At 40.0% G+C, this 12831-nt stretch overlaps 1 protein-coding gene across 3 annotated transcripts in view; it reads right to left on the reverse strand.

The window, feature by feature from the left end:
- Positions 1-985: 985 nt before the first annotated feature.
- The window catches only part of NDRG1 (N-myc downstream regulated 1), a 204561-nt gene continuing 192715 nt past the window's right edge, over positions 986-12831 (reverse strand). For all 3 annotated transcript variants that reach the window (XM_069854696.1, XM_069854697.1, XM_069854695.1), the window contains 10 exons: positions 11889-11949; positions 11346-11432; positions 9791-9847; positions 8735-8838; positions 8303-8359; positions 7329-7380; positions 6517-6564; positions 4935-4970; positions 3556-3607; positions 986-2836 (listed from right to left, as the gene is read on the reverse strand). In XM_069854696.1, coding sequence (XP_069710797.1) covers positions 2571-2836; positions 3556-3607; positions 4935-4970; positions 6517-6564; positions 7329-7380; positions 8303-8359; positions 8735-8838; positions 9791-9847; positions 11346-11432; positions 11889-11949 — 820 coding nt within the window. In that variant the 3' untranslated portion in view covers positions 986-2570. The remainder of the gene's footprint in view (positions 2837-3555; positions 3608-4934; positions 4971-6516; positions 6565-7328; positions 7381-8302; positions 8360-8734; positions 8839-9790; positions 9848-11345; positions 11433-11888; positions 11950-12831) is intronic.

Consider the following 12831-nt stretch of genomic DNA (forward strand, 5'->3'; position numbering starts at 1 on the left):
GGAGCATCATCTCCTTAACTAAGGTCCCATGCAGAGAGCAAAGCAGAGCCAGTTTAGTGACCAAACTTTGTTATTTTCTCACTGCTTCCCACACTGAACAGCATCAGTGGTTCCAGCTCCCTCATAACACAAGGAAAGGAGCCTCTAAACGTGGAGACGGATGCTTCCCCATGGAGGGCAGATACTGCTCATTACAAAAACATTAAACCACTGAGATAAATACAGGCTTAAGGTGAAAAAGGACAACTGTAATGCTGCTTTAAGGACAGAAATGAAAGTTTTAATTCTTGCTGGCCCCTTTAGATCCCTCTCCTTGTACTTGCAGGGTCTTTTCAAATCGTATTTGTGAAAGGTTAAACTTGTCCTTCCTTTGCATCCATCTCCTTGTATTTGCAGGGTCTTTTCAAATTGTATTTGTGAATGGTTAAACTTTTCCTTCCTTTACTGAAGTTACTTGTTGCAAAAGGTCCAAGGAGAACAGATTTTATAAACTCAAAGTGGCATCTGCAATTTAAAAGCAAGAGGCCCTGATACCTCCAGAGGTTGTTGAGGAACATATTGCACATCAACAGATTTACAGATCAGGTTTGGAACAGAGAGTGCAACAAGCATGGCACCAACTCCAGGGAAGAAGTCAGCGTACAGACCACAGCTATACACACTAGACAGTTACTGTACCAAGGGAGAAAAAGAAAACATCAAATAGTAAACACATAGCACTCCCAGTTTTGTCACGCATTTGATAAAGAAATTATCCTTTAGTACTTTGGATAGCCAGTCACACCTAATACCAAAGCGTTTTGCATTTCCTTAGTAGAATTTGCAGGCAAGAGTGGAAAAAACCCAAAACATTGAGCACAAAAGTAAGGAAGGGTAGAGGCATGAGGCATAGGAAGAAGATTTCATTGATATAAAGAAGTGACAAGAATATGCTCCCACCAAGAAAGACTACTGTACCCTTAGTAAAACATGAAGACACCAGACATTGCAAAGTTACAAATTTATTTGTCTTGAAATAAATACAAATACTTCATTAAGAAACTTTTCTTGATAGACTTTACACAATAGCTTTATTCTTTCTGAAATTGTCTGTTCTTCCCACAAACCATTACAGATATTCTACACAAGAGCTGAAGTTAGTCAATATAAAGTAACCTAGACTGTGTTCTTCTGAACAAGCAATCCCAAAGTATTAACATCTGCTATTTAACTGCTCAGCATTTGAGTTTTCTTGTTTGTGTGAGGACTGCAGTGCAGCAGGTACTCACTGGAGCTCAGGAAATCCTATCCCACTACTTATGGAAGGACAAACTTTAGAACAACCAACTGTGAAAAATCTGTCTGGTGGAAAGGTATTGAGCCACTAGCATCAAAGTAACCCAACGTATCAGGAGGCTACCTAAAAAGATGTAGAACCAGCAGATCATTAACATTTATGCCATCGTTAAATGCTCTCACAGATTTAGTGTTGCTGCTCTGCCACTTTGTGGAACATACTTCTCGGCACCAGTGAGATCTCAAGAGTTTCTAATGTAGTAATTAGTGGCTGTTGAATGTGCAGTATCTAATTACATGCCATCCCACAGTTACTCATCTCTCCTGACAAAGAACAGTTGGATCTGACTTCACTTACAGAAGTCAGAATTTATCACAATTGTGCTGGACACAAAAACTTGAGCTGCAAAGATAAGAGGCTGTCTGAAGGAAGAAAGATCAAGCTGTTTCTGCTTTGCTGGTACATACAGCTACCCTACTTGTTACAACTACACCAACTTTTGCAGTATGGCATAAACCCTTTAGCCCAAGATCCAAGGAAATGCTACCTTGCTTATTAAATTTAAATCCTGTCCTTATTTGGCTAAGCAGGTTTTAGGGTCTAGAAGGGGGGAAGGAAAGGAATACTGGAACTAAATCTCAAAAAAGTGAAATAAAAAAAGCTCAAAGATTTAGTTCATCTCAAAGTCACATTAAAATTGTCTATTTTAGTAGTATATTATTGTACATAGGAAAACAGGCTTGAATACTAATGAATTAGAAGGCCTATAAATGCACAATACATTAACTTCTCTATCATTTGAAGTCAAGCTATATACAATGAATTCGACTCCAGCTTCAACATGAGGCCATAACACATTCGTTTCATTTCCTTCTTCAAAAACCATCTATAATAGTGATTTTTTTTCTCCCCCTCTTTGAAACTTGTCTCAAATTGTGCCAGTTTACTTCAAGAGAATAAGAGATAAAGGGGCATGTAACAGTTTTGATTTTAAAGAAGGATATTCAGCAAGTCTGGTTTGACTCTGAAGTGTTTACAACCACATCGGCTTTTGGCAAGTATCCTTTGGAATTTGGCATCCATTGAAGGAGGACACAATAGCAGCAACTGTCTGAGTTACAAGAATAACGATAGAGCAAACGAGATGCTTCTTTTCTTTGGTCCCTGTCAGACCCTGGTGAACAAAGTTCATCCTACAGAATAACTTCAGATTAATACCAGTTATATTTTTGTATACACAGGGGGCATCCATTACTTTTTCACACTGTGACCAGTTTAATCCTCCCACGGCCATCTAACAGGACACTTCCATGGATTTGGGGCTTGATTGTTCAGCATTGCTTGCAGAGTTCGGCGTCAGCTCAATGCGTGTGTCTGTGTGGGAGCGGTTCCTGGCACCGTCCCCAGTGTGGGATCGGCTCCTCGTTCCCTCCCCAGTGTGAGAACGGCTCCTTGTGCCTTCCCCGGTATGAGACCGGCTCCTCTGTCCTTCCAAAGAGGTTACGCTGGAGCCAGAAGCAGTGCGGGACCTCATCAGCCTGGTCATGCTAGCAGAGGGGACTGGAAGAAGCGTCTTTTGTTAATGCCTTGTTTTGTGGGCTTGGAAGGAAGCCTTTGCCTTCCCCTCCAGCCCTACCTATGCTTGGAAAAGTCTCCAGGGTTCAATATATACTTTTCATGGTGGTTTCACATGCAATAGTAGTACTACTGCTCCAGGCATACTGTAAAGAAGCCCAAATTAAGGCAAAATTGGTGGCCCAGACTAAGGATTCAAGACAGAGCTTCACTGTGTGGTGTCGTGGCTGCAACGAGCCAGAGGAAAACTAGACACCCACTAGACCTCCCACTACTTTCAAATGTTGAACCTTTGCTGGCAGCCCAGGCCAGCAATGCATCTACACAACAGCAGCTGTGAGAAGCACACACATGAAGGACAAACAGATACAAATTAAAGTCTCTGACTAATAAGGTTTTAAAAGTGTGCAGCACACGAATCATGTCCTGATGCCTAAGGGGATGGTGTTACAGATATCCAAATTAAAAATATCAAGATAGAGCAAAACAGGCATTTGTGGGCCTAAGCAGCCTAGAATGTTCTCTACTATTTAGTAATATCTTCTCTGAAAACCCTTTGCCCAGACACCACAGGTCCCTCCCCAACCCCAGCAAACTGATAAGCAACAGGGAAGAGATCAAACATCTGGAATCATAAGACTCTGGGTGCTTTGATATCCAAACATTGGTGGCCAGGTGAAAAGTTCCATAAAACAAACACTTACTGTATCCCATTCCCTGAACGAAGTATTTGAAAGCTTCAGCAAGCTTGGCAGGCTGGAAAAGAAAGAGTATAATTGTATGCAATGCTCAGCAAATTAGTTACATTACAATGTTAGAGAAGCACAGATGCCCTGCCTCAACAGGGAGAACTTAAATATTCTCTGGGTTCTACTGAATGTATGAAAGTGTCATTTACATGAGAATATTCCACCATTCTCCTCCCTAGTCTGTTCCCCTGCCCCACTATTTTACCAGATGGACACACACATTTGAGCATGAAAGTTCCAGAAAAAGTGACTAGAAGTGGTGGAAGCCTGGTCCAAACTTTGGTTGTGCAGTTACTGAGGCAGGTGAGCCAAACTAAAAAAAATGCCCTCAGAATATACAAGGCAGTTCATATAGGGTTGGTAATTGAGCAATTCCTAATCAGCAGAGAACAAATTCAGCTAGTTGGTGTGGGTAGTTATGTTTATAGGGCAAAAGAGCTCAGCAGGAATACCCAAGCACAACTGTCTATGACTGACATTCTTACTATTTTTTTTTTTGCTGCTGACATAGTTGCCAAATAAGCCTCGAACTCAATTGACCTTGCAAATATTGCCTATTTTTGGTTATAATTTTATCTGAATCCCTGCAAGGAATAGACTTTGTATTACAGAGGAGCTATGACAACACTCCTGTGTAGCTTTGAAAAAGCCTTTTCCCTCCTGCCACTATAAGAGCATGCACTGCCTTATATCAAAGCACTCAGCTGCAGGTAATTACAGATCAAGTCTCTTCCTGAAATTTGAGAACACCATATTATACTGTTTAGAAATCTGTTTAGAAAACACAACATCCTAAAACTGACTTACAGGCTAGCTGTTTTAGTGGAGCAATACTAGAGCATAGGTAAATTTTAACTTTCCCAGCCTGGCTTCATTAGCAGCCTTGGAATTTATGCCTAAATATATTTCAGAAACTACAGTTCACTCTCATCAAGCTGGGTCAGCATTGTTATTTCCTGCCTCCCACTTTCCTGATCCATACTATAAATAGTCCAAATAAAAACATGTTTTTAAAACACTAGTGCTGAAGCCTTAACCCACGTTAGCTTGGTAGACAGGCATAAAATACCTCCACATCCGCACCTCAGATCTTTACTTGGTTAAGACTTAATTACTGGAAGCAATATCCTCTCCCAATCTTAATTTTGCACTTGATTGGTCTTTAAGAAAAAAGAAAGCTTAGATGACCAACTGACATCATTATTCGTGAAATCATAACCATCCTTTTGGCTGACATTTGGGAACTGTGAGTACCCTAGAGGAAAACACCCATTTGTTGCAGTCTGACATTCTGCAGAACAGGATTAGTAGGTATTCTGTCAGCCAAATCCTACCTGGGAAACTTGAGGAAGCCCACCACAGTCAGCCATCTGAAACAGGGACAAGAACAGCCAGTTAGCATAATGCCAGAGGAAATAATATATGCTCAGGATATATTAAAATGACCTTTTTAGACATCTGGCAGGAAAACATTTCCTTTAGTTATGTGCATAAAGTACACATAGATGAATGCATCAAAGTAAGCAGTTAAATGTTTATTATGCTATGATTGCGCCCCAGAAAACCAGTGCCTTGACCCCCCAGCAAAGCATCAGCTAGAGCTACAAATAAATGTTTTTGCTAGGCAGCGGTTGCTAGCTTCTTAAAAACAAGACAATGAGAGCCAGTTACAAGTTCAGTTCTGAATTTCAATAGCGTTACTTGATATTGACCTGAATGACAAACAAAGGAAAGAGAACAAACACCTAAACATCAGAGGTGAGAGGGAAAAAATGATTTGCTGAGATTGTGGATGGCAAATCCACCTGACTTGCCAAGGGAAGCAGGGAAAGCCAAATTATAAGAGCTATCTTGAGTGCATGCAATATTTTTAGAGCATTTCATTTTTCCTGCCACTCCACCCCTCAAAGTCAACCCAACAAAAACACTCCTATTCCAAGGAACACTGCAAGCTGAAAACAGTCAAGCTGTAAATTACAGGAAACCCCAAGTCCTATCGAGGATTAGTTAGCAGCAAAACAGGTCTGTAGCAGGATCCAGCATCAGCCTTATCCCCAGACTGAGCAAAGGCTGGCCACTGATTGAGAATCTGAGATAGGGTCAGGTTTTTTCTTAAGTTCAGTCTGCCATGTCTATGTGGTAGGTCAGCAGTTTAACTCCTCCATATTAGGAAGAAAAAGCACTTTACAAAAAAAATCATTGTTTATTACAGTTCAATAAAGAGATACAGAAGGAGTTCCCAGCAGAATGACCAAACTTGTTTCACTAGTTGCATGCTATTACACTCATTGCATTTTATTTCATCAGCAACGAGCTGAAGGTTGCACCCATAGCCTTTATGTCAAGTATCCAGCCAAAGCCATTGCACCATCCTTTTCTGTTTGGAAGCACGTTTTATCAGGTTTTTGGGAAAAAAATAATTTCCAACAGTAAGATGTCCCAGGAACTCTGTCCACATAAAAGGCAGGGTGACAAAACTTTGGCTGATAGATCAGCTGTCTATATTCATCTGATGTTGCTGCTGAGGGGCAGGCAAGCACAGGAACAGAACGAGTTGGTTTGCACTTCCACTCTGCTGATGGCTTTTTTAAAGCTTTCCAAATACCTCAAGAACAACTTTGAAAGCTCTAGTCAAATTGATTATATGTTAGTGAAATACTGAGCATTTAGAGTCTCACCTCCAGTATTTAAAAATAGTACAGCTGAGAAATTCCCTGTTGTTAACCTTAACAAGAAGCCCGTAGTGTGGTTTATCCCTCTAAAATACTCTTACACTGGAGGAACTACCCTTCCACATCAGAGGCAGATTCTCACTGTTATCTGTACTACAGTGCATTGCTCTCATTTGACTTTTTTAGCTAGTCCAGCTGATTTGAAATGATGGAAATGTTTATTTTAAAAATTATCACTTATTACCTTCAGAAGTGTGGTCCTTGTTGGGTCCAGCTTTGAGTTGCATTCAACCTATAGTAAAGCATAGCAGCATAAGGCATTATACCCAAGATTTTAATTATGAACTGCTGGATGAAAAGAGATTAAATACTTCTTATGACTTAATAAAGACTTAATTAGGTTTAATAGGCTTCTGTACCAAGACTCTGTTTATACATATACACGTCTGTAAATCCAAGTACATCGGTTCACATTTCCATCTGTATTCTTTTCTATGTATAAACCAACTGATTAGTTGGGTATTTGAGAATTTTTAAATCTGTTTCTGGGACTCCAGTGGCAACAAGTGTTGTTTATCTTGTGATTTGGGGTCATCTGGTAGTGTCCCAAGTGGTGAGCAGCCACGTGGCCCCAGGCCAACAGACTGGGCATGCCCATCAAAGCATAACATTTGAAGTCATTCAGTAATCTGGGGCGAGTTATAATGGTCAAAAAGAAGCTCTTCACTTCCATAGTGACCCAGGACAGAGCTCCAATGCCACAGAACAAGTTGAAATACCAGCAGCAGATTCCTCTCTAAAGGAAAATATTTGCGGTTCACTGCAACTGCTGTGGCGATTGTTTCTAGTGCAGTAGCTATTAAATAATAGTGCATAGACAGGGGACAAACAGCAAGGAATTAATAGCAGCTCTCCCACGGTCTGAAAGGGGAGAGCTAGCTGGGCTGTAGCAATAGCCAGCAAGGTTGCTGCGCAGGCATGAGCTCTGCTGGCCTTGTGCAGCTCCTTGGCTTGCCTGCCCATTAGAAAAGCACAAAGTCAACTTGATATACACACCACAGCATCCACTGCTGGGGAACTGTCACCCACCACCAGGAGGACAGGGCATCTACAAGAAAGCATAAAAAAAGAGGTATTATCTCTGATCTCATCCAGACTTGCCCTAAGCTTCATTTTGTGTTGCTTGAAGGATGAAACAGTCAAATGTGCAAAAAAATGACTTATTTTGTATCCCAGACACTTTATATATCCAATCCACTGTATTAGCTGCAGATCTACTGACATGCTGTGATACCTTGCCTGAGAACCTGTCATTTTCCCTACCTTGTAGCAATCAGACCTCTGTAGTGCTCTTATTCCTTTTGTCATAAAAACTGTATGTGGGCATCTGTATCAAAGTCTCACCCCCAATACCTCACGCCCCTGAGCTCCAGCTTTTGGACCTGTCCTTTCAATTTCAACCAGACTGGCAGGGGAGCAGAGTCTCAAAGTCTCCTGTGTGTAAACATCAGCATCTGAGCAAAGAAGGACTTGAAACTGTTAGGTTGCACAAGTGGCCACATAAGCAAAAAGTTATTAGCAGAAGATCTGGCAGATAGTCACTTACATAACTGCTCCATCTTCCTTAATGTTTTGTTGTTTTGGTTTTTTTAAATGGTTTGGTTTTAGTTGTGTACAGGCAGCTCAAGTGTATTCAAAGCTATAGCTTCCAAGGTCTAAAATATATTTCTGAATGAAGCTAAGTACATCTACCTTTCAAATACTTATTCTGTAAGCCCAAGCTTACAGAAACATAGTGACAGGAACTACTTAACCTTCCATTTCAGCTAATGTGATCACGTAGCTTGAAAAGCAGAATTCTTCCTAATAGCAAACCCTGACTTGCAGTAAATTCTTATTTCCCATACAAAGTTACAAGACCCTTTTCTAGCGCATGAGCATATTCAGCTATGGCTCTGCAACACACCCTCTGATCACACCTCTCAGCTCATATCACATACAGATGAAACAATAGGAAATAAAATACTTACTGAAGGGTGACTACATTTATGCCAGGAACAGGGCGCTCAATCTCTAGGTCTCGCCGACTAAAAAACATTGAGAGGACAAAGGCTTTTAATACAATGAAATTTTAAAGATACTTTCATTTCTTCTAGTCCAGAGAAAACAGACACTCACGTATGTCAAGCTGTTCTGATATGTTTTAGCCTCCACAACTGATGAACCATTCTCAGAGTGAATTACCAATATCTTAGCTCAGTCCCATTGTACTATCTATCTTTCTCCCCACTAATGCACAAGGTCCTTTTCCCATTAGCTAATCACCTGAGATGCCTTAAGGCACTGTCAAGCAGAACTTTATACTGGGGGAACACAGGTAACTCCACCATACAATACTGGTTCTAAGAGCTGGACAGCCTCTTAAAACAGTTTCCAGTTAGAAATCAGGTAAATGTATTTACCTGTTGTAAGAGTTGACAAAGAGATGAAGGTTGGTTTGATTCATGTCATTAGTAATATGCTGCCGGTAAGTATGGATCAGGTCATGGTTGCTGTGAATCTCTTCCTACAGTGGAGAGAGAATCGTTCAGAATAGGGGCTATTTTCTGAAAGGATCTGAAGACATGGCACAGTAGTCATGTGTCAGACTTATATCTACACAATAGGAGCGCAGCTTTAGGCAAGGGACATCTTCTAGCACCGAGTGGTGTAACTCAGAATAAATAAGACTCCCCAACAGCAGTAACACATTTTTTGCTTTAAAACTTCAGTATGTCGTAATGTGAAGATCTTACGACTGCAAAACATGTAGTTGTAGTGCAGATGGTTACACTCAAAACAAGTGTGAAGTTTTAAAACAAAAAAAAAAAATCAGGGCAAGAAGCTCAATAAACATTCTCAGGGTAAAGCAGATGCTGAAAGCTTACAAACATATGTAACATGGAACTGAATTTCACCATAGTAAATATCTAAGCTCAAGGAATTCAATCGCTAACATTTTCATATGCTGTGATTCTGAAGTCTTTACTGATTACTTCTTGTTCTACTGGAACAGAGTTTTCCATTGTATCTACCAACAGTTTCAAATAAAGCTAAGTAGCTTCAGAAAACAGTATAGCACTTTCCATTAAAGTACGCTTGCACTGAAGAGCAGCATAAGTACTATTAACAAGCTCTCCCAGAGTTACAAGCATATTATGGTATAAAAAACCTGTGGGATAATTTTGCTCAGAACGTGAGCATGTAAAACACATACTCATGTTTAAATATTGGCTGTCTAAACAGGGACCTGCCCTACTGGGATTGTCATGATTGAGATGGACTGGAATGAGACGTTACTGGAATGCAAGAAGCCCCATAGCAGCATATCCCCTCCAAGATACTGGGAACACGAGTATGAATCCCGTCTCAGTTCAACTTTGTACACTGTTGCTTAAGTTAAGACTTCTCCTCTCCTCCCAGTCCCAGGAGTTAAATATAGATGACTAAGCCCAGAGTAATCGATTGAATGATCTTACCTTTCCAAAAAGATGTGAAATGACCATGTCTGGTAAAGCATTTGTCCAACCTGAAATCTGAACAGTGAGATTATTTAAGTATTCAATATTAAAACAATCCTTGCACAACTGAAACTTTTCATTTACCCTTAGGTAGACCAATGGATATTTCTCTGCAACCCTTAAGTAGACCAATGGACGTTTCTCTGCAGTCCTTATATGTACAATATCCTGGACTGATATTTTTTCCCCTCAGCAACTATAACACCAGTAGGTGTCGTTTGAGTTATTCTCATAGAATGTCTTTACTAATACAGCTATATTGGGAACAAACGACAGGTGGCATAGGCATATATAGAATCACTCCCCATAGGAACACCTAGCAAATCAGTCAGATGGGCACGATTTAATCTTACTGCCCAGTCTCCTCCCTAACAAGCCACACTGACAATACATTGCAGCTGGTACCTAAAGCTCACCCACTGTAGTCCTAAGGTCAGCAATAGATGAGAGGCAGAAGACAGAGGCAGACATGGAAGAATTAAATTACCATGACACACATGATTATGTGAGACTCAAGATGAATCAATTCATACATCTCAATGTAGAAGAGTTACTAAATATACTTCCAGATCAAACTTAGCAAAACAAACTGGTATGCAAAAATATTTCTTAAAAAGTGAGTAATTAAGCCTTGAAGGCATGTTACATCCCAGTTCTGTAAAGTTTCTCCGAGTATTCCAAGGTTGTCATTACATTTAATATCACCCTATTGCAATAGCTTTACTCTGTGTGGTTAAAAGATTACGTACTAAGTTTTGTACTTCTCAGAGTGATTACAACAACTACCATTCACTTAAACATGACCTTGAATAATATGAAGGGCTTTCTATCAGTTTACTCCAAAACAAATGTTCTAACAGGTTAAAATCTGAGTGACATATAATGTAACTTTTATACTTATATATACTAGTTCCAGAGAGTTTTTTTTAAAACAGTTTTTGATGCTTGTCTTTCCCCCATACATTTAACAGAAGCTTCTTTGTATGTGAACTTTTTTTACTTAAGAGTCTGGTTGTATGGACAATCTGTCCGCAGTTACCATAGCTAATGCCCTTTCCCAAGTCTTTTTGGCCTCTAAGACTCAGTTAGATTATTGAAACCTCAAAGATGTTCTGAACATTTTTCTGTGCTCTAGTTCATGTTTTGGACTGTGCTGGTAAACAAAACCATGAATAAGAAAGAACTGAATGTTACACTATGCTTGACTTTTACTTACAAAGAAGTTGTTTCCAAAATAACCAGTGTCTAGGCTAAACCAGGTTTTACCCAGCAGTCATCAGCCCTGAAGAACTGTCCATACCAGTAGCTCCATTATACCCACTAATATCCGTTTCCTTCAAGTACTTATTTTTATCACTAGTCCTTGCAGGACATACGTTTGCAAATGGAAGAATAAACTCCAAAAGGAATTAACCTGGGATATTCTGTGTTTGCAGCCTCGCCTTGACACACAAGCTTGCCCAGCTCTTCAAGCTAACAGTAGAATTTATTTTTCTAACTTAAATATGTTTACCTTAGTTGCTGCCCAGTCCATCCAACCTTCAGCACAAGGGTTTACATTAATGAGAACTAATCCCTCTACCATCTCTGGGTGGTTTAACTGCAAAAGAAGAGATTTAAAATTCATCATATATCCTTTCAAACTTGAGAGTCAGCATAAAATTTAAATTATCAAGTTATGTCCTGGGGAAGAAGGCAGTAGGTCTAGTTTTATCTTGCACAAAACAAGCACACATATGGAAAAAAAAAAAATCATCAGAGCAATTCAACTGAGCAGCTGGAGAACATTAAGATTTAACTTCTTCTCCACCCTCAGTTTAAATAGAGAACTCCCATTAAAAAAACCTTCTGCAAATTAACTGGGTAGAGCACAGGCCTTAAAATGGAAAATCTAGGTCTTCTGGATTAGCTATCCCGCAGATTGTGGTATTTCACTTAAAAGCCTAACTGCTTACTTAGGTGGGCATGGCAGAACAGGAATTCTCTGCACACTCTATGGGGGAAAACACATCAGGGAAATCAGATTTAGGCTTTATGGAAATTCTGTGAAACTTACAGCAAATCTTGTTAAGATGTAGGCACCGGCTCCAGTTCCCATTCCTATAATGGTCTTCAGCCTGCACAGCAATTAAACAGAATGAGTAAGAAAACACTGAAAATAAACACACAGCAGCAACCTTCCTCTTTCACATGTATGGCACACATATCTTTCACATGCCATCATGTGTTTAGAGGGTGGGCTGCACCTCAGGGAAAACATGGACCCTAAGCAATGCCACTGGCCCCAGAAACAAGCTCAACATAGCAGCTGGTTTGTTTTCAGCAGATCTGCATAACACTAGTCCTCATGCACAGCAGAGCAGCAATTCTCACTGGTCTTTAAGTAAATATACTGAGCAACCATAGCATTCTTCTAATCCCAGAAGGAAATGGTTACTCTCTGCTAGAAGATCTTATAAGATACAGTCCTGAAATCTGAAATACAAAGACACCCCCATCCCTAGTCTCCCTGTGCCCTCCCCAGTACAGCTATCCAACTGGGATGCTGATTCCTGTTTAACAGGAGCTGGCAGAGAAATCTCTTATGCTATCCAGACACTGGGATGATTAAGTTTAAACTTCATAACCAAACAGGGCAGGGACAAACCAAATATTTGCATTAACTGAAACTGGTTATAAAGCATCACTTTCAATGTCTTAGAAAATACATTGAACACAATACTAGACAAAACCACTCAAAACCAGGTTAGACATTGCTTTTAGGAAAATACCTGACTACAGTTTTCATTCCCATTAGCAATGTTAAATCAAGGCTTTGTAATCACACTACAGTTTAATTTATTTTCAAGGTACTGACATTACGCTAGTACTTTATTCAGTGCAAGTGCAGAACTGTGCCTTACATTAGGCATTTCAAAAAACAAATCTCTCAAGAAGGTAGTGACCAGCTGGTTCAAAGTATTGCAACAGCTGGTTATAACAGCTGAACAATTGCCTAC

Source organism: Phaenicophaeus curvirostris, chromosome 3 (assembly GCF_032191515.1).
Source record: "Phaenicophaeus curvirostris isolate KB17595 chromosome 3, BPBGC_Pcur_1.0, whole genome shotgun sequence".
NCBI lineage: Eukaryota > Metazoa > Chordata > Aves > Cuculiformes > Cuculidae > Phaenicophaeus > Phaenicophaeus curvirostris.